Raw genomic sequence first — 21124 nt, forward strand, 5'->3', positions numbered from 1 at the left:
TTTTGTTCATAAATATTCCTTTTTATGCACTTTAACAACTGCATGGTCTCCCGTTTTGTTATGACTTTGAGCCAGTCATAACTACCCAACTGCAGTCAGAAGATGCTCCAACAGCTCTTAAATCATTAGTTTGGCAGCATTTTGAGTTTCCAGTTGGAACGATAGAGTGTGACAGTTACAAAACAAGAAACAAGCAATAGCTTAGAACAGGAAGTTGTTCAGATGCTGAAGAAGGCAGAAAGCATAGCTATAACTTCCAATGATTGGACGTTTGAGGGTACGTTGAGCTTTATCACAATAACAGCGCACCCCATCAATACCAAACTGAAGGTCTGAAGAGACTGTGGAGTGACCTTAGTCTTCTTCATCATCCCACACCCCAAAACCAGATTGGGGAGTGTTGCTCAACAGGCAAGAGGGGGTGTGTGCTAAGGAATGAACCCCCTTTCCCAGCTGGCCATGTTTCGCCCCTGCCCACACCGCCACAGTAGACTGGACGCCACAGAAATATAAGGAAGAGAAGGCAGCAGTAAGATGTGTTTTCTCTCTACAAACTTTTGATTAACAGCTAAACGTACAGTGACAGAAAAAGGGAATTGAGGAAAGCTATGATGAACGGTGTGTGAAAAGCAATCTGATTAAAAACCATCTCTCCTTGAGACAAGATGCTTCAATGATACAGAACTGAAGATGCTTCCAACTGAGGAAAGCCGGTTGATATCAGCTCTGTTCACTGTGGACACGTTCTGTTTTTGATTGAAGGTGTCAAATGGAAAAATGTGATGTTTCCAACCAGAACTAATGTAACTCAGACACAGCACCACTGAATCAGAAATGTCAACAGAAAAGCCAAGCTGTATGATTACATGTAGGGGCCGTTAATTATATTGTAGACCTACCACATATAATAATTAATGTCGTGACTTAATCATTAATGCAATTGAGCAGTTTTATGAAATTGACAGCTTGGAAAATAATTTTGATGCATGATGATAGGTCTGTCACATCAGTTTTGCTCATTCCAAGAGGTAACCTGGTGAATTTAGACATATTCTGAAAGATTTTATGACCCTGAATGACTCTTCTAAAGAGGAGTGGGGCTCCTAAAGGAGAGAAAACTATTTTGTTTGATTCATAGGCAACGCTGCAAACCTGAGCTGCTCAACCACGATACTTTTAGAGAGAAAAAGCTTTTTCCCCATCCAGTCCGTCCAAAAGCTGTCCTTTTCTAATCGCACCTTCATGAACTTTACTAGTCAGAATGCTTTTAGAGTCTTAGCTACAGCTCTGGGGTTTTGCTCTTTTTTTTTTTTTTTTGAACTATGACAGTGTAATTTACATATAATGTAACTTTCATTTCAGAAATGTCTGGCGGATGTCTTTAATCTTGTGAATATTCTTTCTCATTGTAAAATAATTAGCCTTTAAATAGTTTATTACCTAATTTCCAGATGTTATCGAACAGTTAAACGCTGCTGAGTAGCAACTTTCTGAAACACCTGCTCTAAAAGCAGCAAAATAAACACTTTTGATAGGCAGGATTTTATTAAAACCTTTACAGGCAAGAAATGTAGATTTCATAATATTTGTATTTAGCTTAGTTAGTTTGGAATACACCTTTACATTATGTTTTCTCTGCATTGGTGTTTGAAGTTGTATTGGGGTCATTGTTATTAGTAAGGATGACTAAAACCTTAATTATGAGGAAAAAGCTTAATTAATACCCTTTAATACTTTTTTATTTAGCTTTTGAACCATTGATGTTTCATTCAGATCAACCTAACAATAGATCGAGAAAAGCAATGGTCCCACCAATCAAGTGGTCGATAGAAACGCGGTGTGGGAAATATTAACTCAAAAGAATAAATATCTTTATGTCGTGACTGGTTAGTTACATTTTCAGCTGCCCCATCAGGATCATGTCGGGATGGGAAATACTCTTCCCTCCATTTAAGAGGAGGGAAAATCCTCCGACTCAGCTTCCATTTCAATCAAGCCACCCGTTAGGTCTCTTGTGTGTTTCCCCCCATGTCTATTTAGTTCTGTAATTTCCTTTTAGTCGATCTCTTTCAGTTGACTCAGCAGGTGAGCACTGTTTGTCACCCTGCACAGGACAGATGTAGCCATAGCAAACACATTCAAGCAGCTCATCAGCTGGGGCCTACCCTGGGTGCCCTGTTTGGTTTCCATGGCGAGAGTCTAATATCTGATAAAAAGATGATTTCACTGGCAATGTAACTGAAAATTAGACTTTTACATTACTAGACAGAAATTTTAGACAACTTGTATTTTATTTCAGCCACATTGATCATGAGCATGATGCTTAAGGTTGTGCCTGATTTACATCTGGCCTTTGGTTAGCCTAGTCTATCTGGATCTACATGCTGTTGTATGACCTAAGTATGCTAATGCTTAAGGTCACCTGATAGTATAGTGGACTTTCAGGTGTGAAAACACTCTTAATCTCACATTGTACCCATAGATGTTTGAAATACACCATAAAAAAACGCAAAGTGAAGATCAACATTTTTTCCAGACTTTCTAAATTGATACACCTCACATTGACGGCAGAAAAAAAAGTATTTCAGTTTACTTCACTAAAACATTTTCTTAGCAGCAGTGAGTCTATTAAGCTGATGAGTCACACACACGTAGGCAAACGCGGGCAAATTAAATGAAGGTTCCTGCTGGTCTAACTTTGGTCCGAGTTTATTTGTTGTGATTCTTGCTGAAATTGGTTGCAGAATCATGAATGGAATCTATCTCGTTTATCGCTTAACATTACTCCTGTTCATTGAGTATTTTAGGAACAGTGTTGTGAAATGTGTTGATCTGACGTGTCAGAAGGTGGGCCTCTTGTTGCTACTTATTCTAAATAACAGTTTGGTGTATAAACGCCATGAAAGTGGATGGGAATGTGCTGCTGGGAGTGCTTGCTCGGTCCTTATTATGCTCACTGGGGGTTCTCCCCATCCTGAAAAAGGTTTCTTCTCGCAGTGATGGATGATGATGGACAGAAATGAGATTTTCCTCCATCATCCTGCCGTCAGACCCGGAGGAATCCGCAGGGAGGCAGTTCTCCAAGCTCCACGACTGCTATAAATGTCTTCTCTCTGGCTGCATCTCATCACTTACAACCCTTAAAATGCCCTTAGGCCTCCCTCTGGGTGTCAAAGCAACCGGAGTCTTTCTCTCTGTTAGTCGTTACAAAAGTGCCTAATTTGTTTTCTCTTTCATGTTGCTAATTACTTTCATGAAATGTCACTTTTGTTTTAACTAAAGATCAATACATTGATCTGAATATGGCTCCAAGAAAGGTGACAATGCTAGACACCAAGATCAAGGTACAGGAAAAAGAGTTCAAATCTAAATAGAATCATATGTTGCCTTCTGAAAGTATTCACACCCCTTACTACAATCACAAACTTTTACTGGGGATTTTACGTGACAGACTAACAGATTAACGTTGGTTGAGAAAAATGATACATCTTGAATTATTCCAAATAAAATCTGAAAATTGTGGATTGCATTTGGAATTATCCCAATTTTGTACTGATAATTTACATCCATCATAAATGTGAGAATTTAAAACAGAATTGGCTTTAAACTCACAAGGCACTTTAATTATTTCTCTGAAAATTGATGAGGAACAACACAAACCTCAATAAATATGCAAGGGTAGCATTATAAATTATCATGACAAATATTTTTTGTCAAATTTTAGTCATATATAGATTCATAATATGTTCCATGGGATGCTAATGCTAACAATGCGCTAAATGAGCTTCAAAACACCAGTAGCTCTAAAACAAACTCCTTGGTGCCTTTTTCATGGTACTTGAGGATAATGAAACAACGCATATCTGACAGGCTGTTGAGTTTTCATCAACGTATCAAAATACCAGCAAGAGGAAATAGCACACAGGACTATGGACTCTGATCACATATCTGTCAAGTTGCTCCATGCCTACTAGTCTCTGCTAAAACAAGGCAGATTTGTCCAAAAGGCTGCCACCGGACTATTTTCGGTGAATGGTTTTCAGAGGGGCACCAATATGGGAAAGACACATTGACCTGGAGAAATATACATATCATCCTATGGTACAGATCTCAAATGACGGCAATAGGTAAGGCGTTAAGGTCAGAGTGGCCAGAATTGAGCTGAAGAGAGCCAAAGTACCACATGCTGAGAAGATCAGAGGTCACTTCACCATAGACTGGCACAGTGCATCACTATGACTGCAGAGTGCCCAAGGAACCAGGTAACAACAAACACCAGCCAGATTATTTACAGTTCCTGACGGTACCGGTAATATCGCACTCATAGGAACTATTCATATTAAACCGAATTAATTGAAGGTTATTCAGAATGCGACGAACAGGTCCAACATCGTTCTAATGTGCTTTCAGCCATTTCCAAATAGATTTCTCTGCAATCCCTTCTCTGAGAGAAAAGGTCAAATTGTAATAATGTCACAATTTTCTCTATGCCGTGGGGTCATTTCGGTGGTCCAAGCTAGTCTGATGACTATGATGACCCTCTCTCGGAGGTCCGTTGTGACATTCTGTCTGGTCTATAATGACATCATCAAGTTGATTTGCTACAGGGCTCCACGTAGAGGTTGCTAAGTCTCAGAAGGAACTTTTCTTATTAAAACTATCCTGACAATGTTTGTTGGAGCAAACAAAGCCTTTCTCCGGCATAAAAGATGGTCGCCTTTTATTGCTCTTTCCTTCTGTTGACATCAAGGTTCATTTTCCTTGTCGCTTTGGTGCCTGGCAACGTCCTCGTATGTTTTCATAGTAACAAAAGTCCTGTTAAAGATGAAACCCTCGGCTGCCTTGGTACTTGTCCATTCTTCATCAGGCGGCATGGACAGGCTCTCGAAGCAACGATGAAAGAGAAATAAACAGGTGCTCCTTGTTGAACTGATTTGTATTAACATTTAAACAGGGCCGCTTTCATGCCCGTCAACACAACAATACACTGCCTCTCAACTGAGATTATAATACGGAAGCTTTATCCATCTGACATCGCGCTCATGTGGAGTACAAATTTAGTTAATCAGCTTTAAATCAGTATGTTTTATGGCTATGTTCACACAGTAGGCAAATGTTACCCACGTTTGACTTTTTCATGACCCCAACTACAATGTGTCACTCTTATACGTAGTACTATGTAGATCAGATAAGTATCCAATAGCTTTCAAGTAATAATAATAATTATGCAACAGAAGAAGCCAGAATCAATAATTCCAGACGTAAACAATGGCTGAAAATTATAATTAAGAAATCACAAAAGAAATCTGTCAGTGGAGCTCATCACGTCATAACCCGACCACGCATCCAAACAGACTTCTCTCCACGAGTTTCAGTCAATGTGAAACCAAAGACCATGGCCATTAGATGCGTTTTGTTTGTATTTCTTTCCTTCATGTTGTTATGATCTTGTGATGATGCTGTCGGCTCCTGTTGTTGAAGATTTAAAGTGACTACTTTCGTATACTGTGCGCTGCTGAAGGACGTCCACATTTAACTTGTGCGTACGCTTTGGGGTCGTAAACCGTTCACACAGAGGTCTGATCGCGGTTGCATATGATTAGTAGTATGAACAACCACTAAAAGAAAATCGGATTTCAACAAAAAGAGTCGGAATTGAACAACAAGACTGTGAATGTAGCCTTAGCCATTTTCACTTAGGGGTGTACTCACTTTTGTTGCCAGTAACTGAGACATAATTAGCCCTGTGTTGAGTTACAATGAGGGTACAACAAATCTATACTGTAATTCAAGCTTTACACTTCTTGCTACTTTACATTATATTGAAGTGTTATAATTGAAATGATACATTTTCAGTGTTGTCCCAGGAAAAGACGTCATAAAATATTTACAAAAAATGTGAAGGGTGTACTCACTTTTATGAGATACTGCTGTGTTCACTACCAGGTTCTTAAATGATTTATATCAAGCAAAAACACTTAAATATCTGAAACTAATTACATATATTAATATTCTCCCCTCTTTACTTTGATTAACCCCTCAATAAAATCCAGTGAAACTAATGTAGAAGTCATTTAGAATGTAACTGGAGTGAACTAAGTAAGTATTGGAAGAAAGCAAAGATTTTAGTCTACATATGCTCCAAATGTGGCGCATAAGACAAAAAGACACTCATGACTCAGGGGTCCTGAAAACAAATGCATGCCACACTTTTCAGATTTTTGTTTCCAAAAAAATGTTTAAAACCTTTTCTTTGTCCTACCTCTTAACATTTTGTTGATCTTTCACACAAAAAATTCTCATATATTAGACTATAATTGGTTAATTAGTCCTGCTAAATTATTTAGTTTTTACTTTGCATTTGAATGATTTATACAAAGATCTGGAAAAATCTTAAAATAAAAAAAATGGGAATACAAGAGTATGGTGTTCCCTTTGAACAGCTTTTTGTTCATTTTTTTGTCTTGCCTTTTATAGGAAGTGATGCGACTGGCACCTCCATAATCTTTGTTGGAAAATATTCTTTATAATAATGGGGCTTAAGTGTAAGAAACATATAAAAAAATTAGATAAGGTGTTTATAGTTAATCTAATGAGATTAACTATGAATCTCATCGGATTGAAGTTGAAGTTTATATTACAGCAAGCAAATTGCATCTGACTGGTTCTTCATTAATGGGGTGTAAAAGTACATCTATTTTCTCTATAACATATTTTGCTTATTTATGCTAAATCGAGAGATCTACTGAAAAAGCTCACCTGAACCCTTGCGACCTTCCATTAATAAACCGTGCCACAGTGACAATTTAACACAAGTGGGCAGGAGAAATTGAGCTAAAGTGCTGGGGACTGAATGGAGCTCGAGTAGTGTGCTTAAACGCAATTTTAAATAAGCAGCCACCTCAGACAGCTGGAATCAGTCAAACCGCATCAGACAGGAGACAAGCATGAGTCATCACATCTTATTTATTCATTGAACATGCAGTACAGCCATCTGTATGATAAATATTTTCTAATAAATATTGGCCTGCAGAAACAATAGCCTATAAATAGAGCCTGAGAATACTACAAAGAGATTTTTTTTATATACCAGCACTGACAATTGTCAGAGAACTCTTTGGAATAACATACAGTGTTTGTACATTCAATCATTCATTCAGTGCAAACAGTCGACAGCATCCAAAACATTAGATTTATGCATAAATAGATGAGTATGTCACATATTTAATTCAGTTTGGTGTCTGAATGTAATTAAGGAACACAGAAAATCTGGGACCGACGGTTCACAGAAGGCTTATAGGGGTGAGGAAGTGCCAGCTGTTGGCTAGAAGTTGATTTCCCATTCATTCTCATCATATTCCAGCATACATTGAGGACAATGGTGACATCTGCTGGCCTTTTTTAAGTAGTGCAGCTAAAATTCTAAACTTTTTTTCTCCATTTATGAAATACAAATATATGTCCTGATGGGCATAATGTATAGAAGAATTTAACTAATATAGTTAAATTAAAGGTGCAATCCAGCCGGTGCATAAATAAATGTCTAAAAAATTGTTGCACATGGTTTGGTAGATGGGGAAACATGCACAGGGTATTGCTCGGGGTGGGCTGAAGAGCCAGGAAAGATTATCCCACTAAACAACCACGGCTCTCTGGGAGTGCAGATGTGTCCATGCACAGTGGATAATCCTTTATCAGATGCAGTTCAAGTGATTGCTCTCTCCTCTGCCAACATATCTACTTGCTACAACCTTCAAAGAGATTTTGATGGTGAATTAGAGTAAGCTTGTTAAGTTGTAGGTATGCTGTATTTTAGACTGGCTCTGTGATGTTGGATCCTCATGGAAGTTAAGCATAAGTAAAAGGCACTTTCTCAATGTTGTTTTAAAGCATTCGGTCATGTTAAGAGCAGGTTAATGGGTTTACACTGGTTCATGCTACCATACGCTAGTAATCAAAGATTTTGTTAGTTTCCAGCATTATAAGGAGTAAATCCCAAAATTTTCTAACAGGGTCATCATTGGATATGCATATATTTATCCATCACATAGGCAATTTGCCAGTACCTTTGGTAAAGGTATTTAGTTTACAAGGGGTACTAAGAAATGCGTAACATCTGTATGACATGTTAACCAAATGATATTTAAAGTGCATAAAAATACTTCAATACCTCTGTTCCATTTACACTTTTCCTAGATGTCAGTCAGTTTTATGATTAGATTCAGAGTTATCTTCCATTGTTGCTAAGGAGCTTGCTTTGCCCAGCTGGTACTCCTCAGGCTCTTCAACTTGTAAGGCCCTTCCATTTTTTCTGTCAAACTCAGCTGTAATCTCTACCAGAGTCTTCCCCTTAGTCTCTGGCATGGTTCGACCGAGCACAACAGCCGAGACCAGACAGACGACCAGGAACGGTAGGAAGCAGTAGTTTCCTAACCCGTTCACAATGAAAGGGAACAACATTCCGACCAGGAAGAGGCTGATCCACATAAGCGAGCCGGCGACCATGTACGCCGCTGGCCGAGCTGTCTGGTCAAAGTTCTCGGCTGGTAATATGCCCGTGACCCCTGCAGGGCCCAAGCCGAAGCTGAGGATGTAGGCGAACACACATGCCATGCTGAGGTACGGCATTCCTGTGACACCTTGGCTCTGAAGGGTGAGAGCAACAGTGAAGACGATGGTCCAACAAACCATGAGGCTGTACCCACCGATGAGAAGGTATCTGCGGCCCACCCGTTCAATCAGAACGTTACTCAACAGGGAAGCAGTAAACTCAGATGCCCCTGTTCCAATGGTGATATACTGAATTTTCTCTGGTGGAATCCCTGCTTCCAGAAATATGTAGTATGCATAGAAGTAGATGGAGTCATTGCCACAGAGCATCATGGCGCTGCTTGCAGTCATGACCGTCCTGAGCTGAAGTCGTAGGTTCGGATCTTTGAACAGAGACCACGGTGTCTTGGCAGGAGCCGAAGAACCAGACTTTAAGGCCGAAGACATTTGCTGCTCTTGAAGCATCTCCTCCATCTCTAGAGGGGGAACCTTTCCTCCACGCAATCTTCCAAGAGCCTGGACACAAGCTTCCTTGTCTCCACGGTCAATGAGGAGGTATCTGGGGCTTTCGGGAAACCAGGGCAAGGTCACTAGCTGGATCAATGCTGGCAAAGCATTGCTAGCTAGTAAGTAGGGCCATAGAGGCTCTGAACCCAGCAGTTCAGTGAGTCCAACAACTTGTCCAAAGAAGATTCCAAATGCAGTGAAAACAGCTGAGGAAAACGCCACGGCGCCTCTGAGGTGTTTGGGAGCACTTTCACCAAAGTACATGGGCTGGATGTTCATACTGACTCCGGAGTTAATCCCAACCAGGAAACGAGCGAGGATGATCATCTCAAATGACTTTGCCAACTTACATGTCAGCACAAGCACAGCACCGACCAGCAGGAAGGAGTTGTTCAAAAGTAGCGACACTTTCCTTCCAAAACGAACTGCCATAGGTCCTGCTAAAAGGGCCCCCAGCAACCCACCCAGGGAGAACGCCGAGACAATAAAGGTCCACAGTAGGGTCACTTGAGGAATATCCAAACCTGTTCCCCAGCGTTCCATGTATGTGTCATTGATGAAGTTCTGTATATAGCTGGTGGGGGCATTAATGATTGAGATGTTGTAGCCATACTGGAAAGTTCCTCCAATGGCTGCAAAGAACACAGTTAGTGCAAGAGTCCTGGCACCCCCTGCAGAATTCCCTCTTTCTTCTGTCTCATTTGTACCTGTGGAACTCATCTGGGTGCCAATCGTCTAATAACGTCCTATAGCTTTATAGTCAACACAGTCCTCTTATAGGCAGCTTGGAATTGCGAAACCTTTTCCTTTTCTTCACTAAAATAAATCATTTAAACCGTCTTGGGACTCTGTTGCCCAGCTTACCTTAACCTTGTCTGGCTGATACAAAGATACGGGAAACAATTTTTCTGCCGTTGAAGCCGGTTGAAAAAGTGCTGTTTCACCCAGAGTTTAGACTGTCAGGTAGTTTCCCGGTAGATATTCTAAAAAGGTTATTGCTGTTGTGACATCAGAAAAGTTTTCATACGAATATTCATATCTTGATACTTCAGTTAGGCATAAAGAGGGTGAAAATAATAACAACTGGCGCAAGAGATTAAGAGTACCTAAATGAAACCTTTTTTAAATGCTACCTGACAGTCTAAATTCAGGGGTAAAAATTTCACAGCTGAAACGCCTTCCCATGCTTCTTCCTGACTGCGTAACATGCGTCCAGGCTGTTGATTGGTTTATATCAGAGCAGTTTTATGGAGCCTTACGACACACTTTGATCTAGCCGACAGACGATCACGTGGCTTGTTGGAACGATTGTGAACGAGAGATAACGAAGTCCTTTTTTATTATTGAATTTAATTACACTTAGCTAAATTGCTATGTCTCTTTTTTGGAGGGGAAGAAGATTTCCAATACAAAGTACAGTAACTATATTGGTAAATAAACCCATGAGTATTACATTAAAAGCACACACTGATATGTTACAATGAATTTTAAAAAATAAAATAAAACAAAAAACCACGTCATCTTTATGAAACACCTATTTTTCCCCACTCAACCTCACCTTGACACCTTGAAAGTTTATTGTTCAATAAACTTTCTTGTTCTAGGATTTATATCTACTTTCGTGTACTGCTACTTTTCAGAACTAGAGCCCTCATTCCTACTTGCACACTTTTACCCTATGCATCACTATTTTCTTTCTCCATCCAGCCCCTGCAGATCTGATGAAGACAGATGTGATTGTAGTTTATGCCCACCAGAGGGCGGTAGACCACAGTGAATACAGTTATAAAACCTGAGTTGTCCGTCTCAGGTCTCTCTCATGACATTCTGTCTGCTTTAGTCCCAAACGCCTTCCAGGTTCAATCTGGAACTGTCTCTATGATCTCGGCCATACAAACCCTGACATGAGTGATTATTCCCATCCACACAGGGGAGGAGCTGAAATTTCAAGATACAGGAATCTAAAGACATGTGAACTCATCTTTAAAATAGGAACTGAAAGTGAAAAAAGAAAACCTCCAATATTTCCCAAGTTCAGATCTGAAACCGACCGCCAGATTCTGGATCTAATTGTGGAGTTCGAGTAACTTTTAGAAGGTTGCGGGTCTTTCAGCAGTAGAAGGTCTGAGATGCTTCAACTGCAGCTGCTGGTCCTGCTTGGTAAGTGATCTCTGAGCACAGTATGAATCCAATATATCAGGAGCGGACGGTAGACTCCAGAGGCTGGACTATTATGGTTGCGGTAAAACCAGTCTCCACTTCGAAAGCAGCACATATTACACCACTCACACTTACAAACCTAAGAAGGTCATTTATGGCATGATAAAGCCACCATACTCATTCCTGGTTTTCTAAATTGCATTCATACAGGTTTAAATTAAGGCTATGTCTATAGCTTACTTAATCAAAGTTATTTGATAATCTAGTGTACAACTTAAGCAGAAGTACAGCTGTTGATCAAATATTTCTTGGTAGGGAGACAGACTCGATACCATACAAGCATCAGTCACTACCTGCCTGTGCGTTTGGTTTCATTGTTGCTCTCAGTGTCACTTTCATCTTGAGGATGTACTGAAAGCAATCTGTAAAAACCCGTTTATTGGCCACACCACGGTACTCAAAGCATGTGAAAAAAGTAGTAGCTTATAGTCTGAAAAGTATGGTCAGTCTTTTGCCACTTGGTTTGTAGCTGTTCTATGCCTCATTCAGCCCCTGCCTTTCCAACATGTGACTTGCAGCATCATCTTTGCTTGATCCAACACCCAACAAATTCTGTATGTCTCTGTGACTCTACGAGGGAATTGGTTTGGGGATGGGGTACTGTCATGATCCTTGGGTATTTGGCTTTTGGTTTTCATTTGAATTTGTGTTTTGGTCATTTCTGAGTTCTTTGTTCATTATTACTATGGTCTTGCCATACAGCTCATTTCTCTATGTAAGGTCTTTCTTGGATGGGTGGAAAAGGTGGTTATGTACAAACCGAACAAAACTAGAATATTACAGTCTATTGGGGTCAACTCTGCCAGTGTCTAGAGGAGTCACTGTTTTCAGAAACTCACCAGGTCAAGGTGAAACATAGACCACCGATAACAGCATCAGCATTTTTTAATGCTCAGGTCAGAATCGGGTCACATTTCTGCCAGGTCCGGTGTGCTGGACCACCATGAATCAGCATTTGGATGATTTCAGCTATATTGCTTTCAGAAGCCTGGGCAATTTTTCTGCTTCTGTACTGAATCAGAATCAGGTCACCTTTGCCAATCTAATGCACCATGATGACTCAGTGCTGGGAGGGGCACAGCTGCAAGTTTCATGCTCATTCAGAAGCGCTTCACCTGGAGGTCTCATAAAACAGGATGAAAATGTTTGTTGTAGCTGGGATTCTCCTTTACGGTAAAATCTACCACCATTCATGTTCTCTGAATGTTCTACTAAAGGGTGTGGTGTTCTCGGTGCCGTCTTGTTTAATGTTCCATGAACTCTTTTAGAGAGGTGACTGTTCCTGGCGTCTCAGAAGTTTTACTAGGACTGAACTTAGATGTTCTCCAGCTATGTTCTCCACATATACTGAAACAAAGACAAAAATTAGAATTTTCCCCCATAACCAGGAGAAATGGAACAAACTAACCTTTCTTTGATGGTGTGACCTGTTTCAGCTTGTTACCTGTTACAGTGTATGTAATCAGTCTGTGTTGATGGTTCTTGCTCCGGTCCTCACCTGATGCGGTAAAATAAAGCTTAAATTTATACTAGAAACATTACAGCAAACTTAGTCATACAGAGAGTTTTTAAAATAATATAAATATTGACATTCTGTTTATATTGACTCTATATAATGTGAACAAAGCTAACTCAGCCGAACCTGCCCTTGTTGTTAGACACAGACCTGTTCAGACTTGTTGCCATAGCAACTACCTTCCTTTTCTAGGGATTTCCCCAAAAGTTCCTGTTAAAACCACTTGATGACGCAACATGATGGCACAACTACTCTACCATGATGTCCAACATCTCTTCGCTCTCTTACAGCTACATGCCGTAACCTGTTAAGTTGTGACTGTGTAAATTATTTTAAGCCAGCAAAACCGGTCAATGTTAGTTTACACTCATCCAATTCACAGTGTGATTCAAGAGTTCAACATCCTGCCAGAACCTTGCAGGTTTTCAAATAGTGCCAGATTTCAAAACACCAGCCTGGTTATATTTTATTCACAATTATGGTTCTTTAGGATACATGTCTTTTATGATTGGAGGTCTACCTAACACAAGCTTGAAACGGGTAACAACTGATTAATCTTTGCATGAATACAAAACCACCCAACTTTCTGATCCAGCTGATCAGAAAGTTTGACCCTTGTGATATGTCAGTTCCATTTCACCTCGGTCTTATACTCTACTTTGTTTGATGTATACTTGCTGCTTGCAAATGTAGAATATGTAAAAGGCAATGTGAAGACAGGAATGAGAACTCCTGCATAAAGACTTCAAAATAAGAGCAGGAAAATAAATTTCTAGTTGACAAAGTATTAATAGTTATCAACTTATTACATACATATTAATAAGCATTAAAGTTATTAAAATATGTTATCAAGTTGAAGTTGAAACTTCAACATGAGCAAAAGTTGGTTGTCAAGCTGACGTTGAACTTTGAACTTTTTACTGAAAGTTTAGAAAACAGACAAATTAGTGTCTTAGAATTTATCCAGAACAGTCAACCTATGGGAAGCTAAATGTGCTAAATGTCAGCTAAGAGTTACCAAAAACATTAAACCACTGAATGAAAAATTAGTTATTAGCTTCAATTAGCAGTTAGTACCGGAAGTATGTTCACTACTGCCTGCGACAGACTGGCGACCTGTCCAGGTGACCCCGCCTCTCGCCCGAAACGTTCGCTGGGGATAGGCACCAGCAACCCTCCTGACCCCATTAGGGACAAGGGTGTACAGAAAATGGATGGAAGGATGGATGCTCACTGCTGTACATAAACTTTACTTCTTTATTACTTACGTCATGCTAACATCCAGTCTTGGCTAATTGAAAATGTAGAAAAAGACAGTTGCCTGTGTTTCCCTCAGTTTCCCAGCATGCTTTGGGTGTGGAGGTGTTCGACAGCATGGAGTCGGTCCAGCTGCCCTGCCGGGTCAACGTCTCTATTTCCATGGAGTCCACGGTTGTGTGGAGCCGCGAGGACCTTAGGTTTTCTACTGTTCACATCCATCAGCAGAGCGGCGATGATCTGTCTGAGCAGAACCAGCGGTACAGCAATAGAACAATGATGAGCAAGGATGCTCTGCAGACCGGAGACCTCAGTCTGACTCTGAAGAACCCTACTGTCTCTGACAGTGAGACATACACCTGCACTGTCCGCAGGTTCGGACGGGAATTGAGCCGTATCCACGTACATCTCCAAGTAAAGGGTTGGTGCGGATCCAAGTCATTGTGGGATTCTATAGTGTTGCTACTCACTCAGTTCCTGACAGAACCTTAGATGTTTTCTTTGTGGTTCCTGCAGAACATCCTCATCCGACATGGTTGATACCTCTGGCAGTGGTGCTGATTCTATTTTTCGTCCTGGCTGCTGTCTTTGGTTTGGTCATCTATAGGAGATACAAGAGGATAAAACGTGATCCAGGTATGCAACCTTGAGATGGTACCTGCTTCATGTTCAGACTGACACCTTTAGACAAAGTCTGACTAAATGTAGCAGGATGAGATGTTATCCACCATCACTGCAGACCATCACCTTCAGCTGTCGATTGACCATGCTCTCTCGCTCATTCCTCAGTATACAAGCTGCAAGTGGTGAAGACTGCAGAGGGGGTGGAAGCTGTTGTCCTGCCCTGTAAATCCAAAGTTCGTCTTCCTCCCACGGCAACAGTAGAGTGGAGACGCATAGACACGGACCAGGTGGTCCACCTGTATCCAAGCATCCAACTGCATTGTCCTGAGACGGTTAGAGGTCTTACACAGATGGAGGACAATCCGTTAAGAACCAGAGATCTCAGTCTGACTTTGTACAGCCCCAACCATTGTGACAGCGGTCTCTATGTCTGCACCGTCCAAAAGGGAGGAAACAACCTGAAGCAGAAGGTTGTGTCTCTCTTTGTTGAAGGTTAGCTCTGTGAATACTTCTCTGTCCTGTTCTCTAAGCTGGTTTGGAAACTCTTCCTGACACCATGTGGAGCGGATCATAAATGATCTGATGATGCAGAGGTGAGAGTCTACCCATTCAATAATTTAAAAGATGTGGAGGCAATCCAACCCTCTGCTTGAGCAAGTAGAAGCCCAAGACTATTTCTGAGCCACTCCTAGTCTGACCAGACACTAATTCCCTAACACATCTGCTGTTAACTGGTGCTGTGTAAATTGAAGAGAATGTACAGCAAGTGTATTTTGCAAAACTGCAATGGAAAAACTTTTTTTGCATCACAAGTCACATGATCAACAACCAGATGCTGCCACTGGGGCAAACCATGAAGAAGACAACTACGAGAAACTAGTAGGATAATGGGGCAGCATGTTTTTAATGCCACTTCATGTGTGATTTTAATTGCGTTTCTTATTTAATGGAAACACAACAACTGCGAAATTGTGTTTGTTCAACTTCAGCAGAACACTGATAAAATTTTGCACACATTTGTAACAACAACTGACAGATTTTAAATATTGGTAGTTGCTTAGATGCTTGGTTTCATTTTTCAGAATTATTTTTAATAGTTGTGTGTGGTCCACAGAACATCTGATTTGGTCCGACACGAACTCCGACCAAACCGACCACATGCTTGAGAGGAACAGCCTGAGACAGAGTCTGAAGAGCAGCCTTGGAGGACGATTTTACTACGATCAATCTTCTCCCTCTTTGTCCGTACACCATTATCTGTTCTTCTTTTTTTGTGTAGCAAAGCTTTCCCACGTCCACAGGACCTGTCTCTGCTGTAAATTTGTGCTGATTAACTGTCTTGTGTCTTCAGCAGGGCTTACGACAGAGGCGCATCTCTGCCTAATGGAGCACACATGGCAGAGTCGACTCCAGAAGCCTCCAGAAGGCTACCAATTTTCCATCAACTGATTCGCTCATCAGTGAGATCGGCCAGCGAACTGTCTTTCTCTAGTCTCCCACCTATGTAACATTTCTGCAGAGAGGAGGATCGAATGGTTGGACAGACCTCCACATGTGGTCGTGTCTGTTGTGCTGGATATCTCCACTTGTCCCAGTGTTCAAGTTCTGCAGAACCCAGCCGGCTTTTTAGAAGACCTCCAAGTCAAGTATATGTGCAGCCTTCACTAGTCATGACTCTTCCTCCTCCATGCTTCCCTTTGCCTGTACATTGACTCTTTTTTTAGGAAAATTATTTTTTGTTGTTATTGTTGTTTGTTATATAAAGTATTTTGTCTGAGTAAAGTTTTTGATAAATTTGAACGGATGCCATTAAAAAGGTTGAAGCTCTTCAGTGTCCATTCATATTTCACCACTCATTGTTTCATTTGGACCGGAGGGCGAAAGTAGACAAAAACTGACCAGTTTGCATTGAGAACCTAATTATAAAGAATAATTTTTGTCAGGTCAGCTGAGAATCACACATCAGCGCTGCAGCAGTAACAGGATGCATAAATGTTAGGTCAGACAGGATGCGAAACCAGAGATTGTACTACAAATGTGACAGAAGTTTGTTTGTTTGGAGATGGAGTGTTGTTCTGATGACAGGAAGTGGTGCAGGACATCCTTCTGTCATCCGCTCTGATTTTCAGTCTCCATCCAGACATCATGAAGCTTCCATCAGTGTGTCTGCTGCTCGGTGAGTCCAGAACCAGAACTTGTACAGCCATCTCTCCGTCCGTCTGTCCTTCCAGGGTCACAGCAGGTTCAGCTAACGCATTCAGATGAAGTGACACCCTGAAGAATTGATCAGAATGGTTCCGAATGGTGATGAAGATGGAAATGAAATAACGCGATGCTAAATTTTGCCCCAGCTTTATACTTATGTACCTAATAGTTATTTTATTATCATTCTAGAATTTGTTTGTTACATTGTGAGTTTGTTTTTTGTCAGTTTTTGTTTGTCTGTCAATGTTCAGGTGAATAGATTTACTTGAAAATCCTTATAAAGTGTTAAAAAAAACTCCCTCTGAATGTAACCAATCACCTCTTCTTTTTTGGCTGACTGCGGATCTTCAAAACTTTGTGTTTCAGGAGTCTCAGCTGTTCTGCTGGCAGGAGGAACAGATTCTGAAGGTTGGATAATTTGTATGCTTATACCTATGAGGAGGTACTGAGGTAAATGTTCGCTACGTCAAAACTTGACGTAGCGAACATTTACCTCGCTATATATGGAAACATACATTCCATCTCCCCTTTAGCGCATTAACTCTTTTCAGAAATGCCAAAAACCACTTTAGTTGAGCATAAAACTTTTTTTTCTAAATTGAGGAAGTTTCTTTGAATTTTTCTGTTCCATCAATCTTTTCTAACGCAATTCCTCAAAACGGGCGTATAAAATGTTGATCGTAACACGGGGCTACTGATGGTGGTGACATACAAATGATTGAGATAGAACTACTACTGTAAATGGCTTCAATGGAGAACACATGAGACAGTCAAAATATCTGAGTACCGTCAACATAGAAATGTTTACGATACAGGACCCTGTGGTACTCCACAAGTAACAAAATGCAATCTGCCAGACAAATATGATCTGTTCCCACAGGATGTTGGATCCTCTTACTGGTTTATGTGACAAATATGGCTTGAGATTCTAGAAATTCCTCAAGCTGACTGAAGAAATAAATGCTAAAATTATTTCTTTTATCTTCCCATTTGTCCTCCAGTGTCTCTGATTGTCATGCCAGACCTTCAGCAGTTCTTCAGTGGACAGTCAGTGTCTCTGAGTTGTGTTGAGGATGGACAGACAGCTGATGGATGGATAGTTAAGAGGACCAAAGGAACACTCAGTGAAACCTGTGGAGCATCTGGATCAGACTTTGGGGTGTTTAAAGACTCCTCCTGTGTCCTTGACCTCTTGTCTTCTTACACTGGAGTTTACTGGTGTGAAACCAGTGCAGGACAGAGGAGTGACCACATCAATATCACTGTTAACCAGAAAGAAGGTATGGTATTTTGCTTGGTTTGAGTTCTTCAGCTTCATTTGTTTGGATCCCTGTGCTTGTATTGTTGGGACCAAAAATATTGACTTCTGTTATTCTTTTGAACACTTAACTCTGTGACTTTAGTGAAGTATGGTCAAGTGGTCATATTCTCGGCATAAATATGTTGTAGAAAGTGTAGTAATCTGAGTGAGGGGGATTGGTTAGGAATCCAATAAAAGTGGCCAAGAGTGGAGCCTTGGGGTCCCTCACAAATTATCTTTGTTAGCTCATCATTATATTAAGAAGGGACAGAATAATCCTTGTCTATCAAAAAATATCAGAGCCAGTTGAGGATATTATGAGACAATTCTTACACATTTCCCATTCTAAGATCAACTGTCCAGTAAAACTAGGACAGGTTTTTGCTGGAGTGCTGACAGGAAATTTTATCCAAAACCTTTATAAATGCGGTTGTTGTCCCGAGTAAGAAAAAGATAATGGAAAGGTTTTTTAATCAAATTTAATCAAACTTGTCTTTGGCAAAATTGTGGGGCAGATATGGCTGGATATGGATATTGCTGGCAAAGATGTTGTTTGGCTGTGCATTTGTTTTGTTGCAGTGGATGATGATTGCTTACAGTTTCCAGCACCTTTCTTTAAGCTGGCACATTATGTACTTCAGAGTTGCCTATGTTCAGCTACATACATTAATTTTGCCCCCCCAAAAAACTCAATCCCCCCGGGCAAAGAAATGTTGTTGAATAAGACAGCTATTTGTAATCCACCGGGGGGGCCCAGGAGAAAAAGTTTGGGACCCACTGATGTACTCATGTTAAAATGCTACCGATTGGGTAAAATCAGATCCAATCATTTAAAACTTTAACACAGTCCCGCAAGCAATTGTGTCTCAATAGCCAAGGGTCCAGACATAGAAAAGCATAGAATAAAGGGCTTTTTATTTTTTTACCAGACTAAGGGGAACACAGCTAAGGAGAGTTAACAAAATTTGTTGGAACCACATCGAACTTTTCTGAACCTGACATTGTATCATCATGGTGTTTGTGACGGGATAAACATCTGTGTCTCTATATTCAGACAGGGCTTTTATTCTGGAGATCCCTGCTCTTCCTGTGGTGAAAGGAAGTAATGTCACTCTGCATTGTCGTCATAAAGATGGCTCCATCCGTGCAGCTTATTTCTACAGGAAAAGTCATATTATTGGAGATGGAGTCAAATCTCAGAAGGCCATTATCCACAGAGTCCAACAGTCCAATGAGGGTTCCTACTGGTGTTCTACTGACACTTCTGGATCATCCCCTCATAGCTATCTGAGAGTCAGAGGTGAGGATAGTGACATCACTTCCTGTGTCCAGACATGAGCTGATGATTGATTTCACTTCATTTATGTACCCTCAGTTCACAATACATATTGTCTCACTGTGTAGAACATGCTGATAAAAGTCTATTTACAGAAATATGTAATAAGATCAGTCCGGTACTACATACAGATACATATGGAGAAGCATTTATAATTATACTATCTTATTTATGAAAAGGTTGAGTTTATTATCTCAACTGGCACAATTTCTAAGAAAACAGCCGATTTCATCGCTAACTTTGCAGCAAATCCTCCCTCTGACCAGCAGGTGGTGACTGCTTTAGTGAGCAAACGTATCTTTCATCTCTATCCAGATCCTCTTCTCCCTCAACCATCTTCCTACCCCATGACAGCTTCCACTTCTTCAGCTGATGGTGCTAATCATACAGCAAGTTCTCCTTCTCCTTCTGTGTCATTGGTGCACCTCCTGTGCCACCTGCTGGTCATTTGCCCTTACTGCGTGTGCAGCATCCTGCTTGCTTCAATCTGCTGCAACAGGAGCTCAGGTAAATAATTTTAACCTGTGACAATATCTCTACAATAGCGTTGCACAGGTGATGTTTTCATGATATTTACACAATTTGAGATGTATGTGCACAAAAGTCACTTCGAAGGTGACGACGTGAAAATGACACATCAGCAATGAAACTGACTGGATCACACATTCTGATCACTTCCTGTTAAAATTCTAACCTTTCAACCCTGCAGGAAACCAAGCTGCGGTCTCTATAGAAACCACCCAGCTTGGTGAACCGGGTGATGTTGCTGCTGATGTCACTACAGAGCATGAGTTCTGATGGAGCGTGAGCTGCAGGTTTGGGTGCATGTCCGGCTGCTTCGCCACAAACAGGAAGCCTGGACCTGAACCCAACCAATCGGAGCAGCTTTTGAAAAGAGGTTTCACTTCCTGCTCAGCTTCTTCTGAGTGAAATAAGACCTACTGATACTTGGACCACCAGAAGCACCAAACTGCTCTGTATTTTCAGCTTGACAGCATCGCTCTAGAGGAACTATGTTTGAACTGGGTCCATCTTATTTATATTGAGATTTGGTTTCTACAAGTCTATTTTAAAATTTGAACGAGTTTTCGATTAATGGTTTATTAGGTTAAAATTAGTTACATTCTTCTAACTAATGACATCTTCTTAGACCAGTAGTGCCCAAAGTCGGTCCTCAAGGGCCAGCATCCTGCATGTTTCCTGCTGGTTTAATGCACCTGGATCAAAATATGGCTCATTAGATGACCTAAGAGGAACACTGACATGCTGAAAGGTTGTTACTACCACCAGGGAGAGAACTAAAACATGCAGGATGCCGGCCCTCAAGGACCGACTTTGGGCATCCCTGTCTTAGACCTTTCTTTAGTGTTGTAGTTTGGCCGCCATCCAGCAGAGGGCGATGTTGGTAATCCTTACTCGGAACAAGAATTAAAGATGGCGGCGATATCCCAGAACAGGGAAACAAACGGTCCGTTGTGGCAATTTATGCGATTCTGTTTTGACATATAAACACTGGACAAGCTCCATAAGCTACCACCTTAAATAGAGCTGGATGACGGAGCATCTTCAACTTCTCGACTAAAAATTACTGAGGTATGTGACATGAATA

At 40.8% G+C, this 21124-nt stretch overlaps 1 protein-coding gene and 1 pseudogene across 1 annotated transcript in view; one reads left to right on the forward strand and one right to left on the reverse strand.

The window, feature by feature from the left end:
- Positions 1-6947: 6947 nt before the first annotated feature.
- Positions 6948-10003, reverse strand: LOC103143676 (solute carrier family 2, facilitated glucose transporter member 11 pseudogene; annotated as a pseudogene).
- Positions 10004-12192: 2189 nt separating this feature from the next.
- The window catches only part of LOC103143660 (uncharacterized), a 14319-nt gene continuing 5387 nt past the window's right edge, over positions 12193-21124 (forward strand). Inside the window, exons 1-11 of the mRNA XM_016675681.1 lie at positions 12193-12450; positions 14130-14471; positions 14567-14686; positions 14840-15166; positions 15789-15915; positions 16029-16850; positions 17246-17287; positions 17881-18159; positions 19234-19479; positions 19831-20022; positions 20225-21108. Coding sequence (XP_016531167.1) covers positions 12414-12450; positions 14130-14471; positions 14567-14686; positions 14840-15166; positions 15789-15915; positions 16029-16182 — 1107 coding nt within the window. The 5' untranslated portion in view covers positions 12193-12413 and the 3' untranslated portion in view covers positions 16183-16850; positions 17246-17287; positions 17881-18159; ... (1 more) ...; positions 19831-20022; positions 20225-21108. The remainder of the gene's footprint in view (positions 12451-14129; positions 14472-14566; positions 14687-14839; positions 15167-15788; positions 15916-16028; positions 16851-17245; positions 17288-17880; positions 18160-19233; positions 19480-19830; positions 20023-20224; positions 21109-21124) is intronic.

Source organism: Poecilia formosa, unplaced genomic scaffold, assembly GCF_000485575.1.
Source record: "Poecilia formosa unplaced genomic scaffold, Poecilia_formosa-5.1.2 Scaffold4, whole genome shotgun sequence".
Lineage (NCBI taxonomy): Eukaryota > Metazoa > Chordata > Actinopteri > Cyprinodontiformes > Poeciliidae > Poecilia > Poecilia formosa.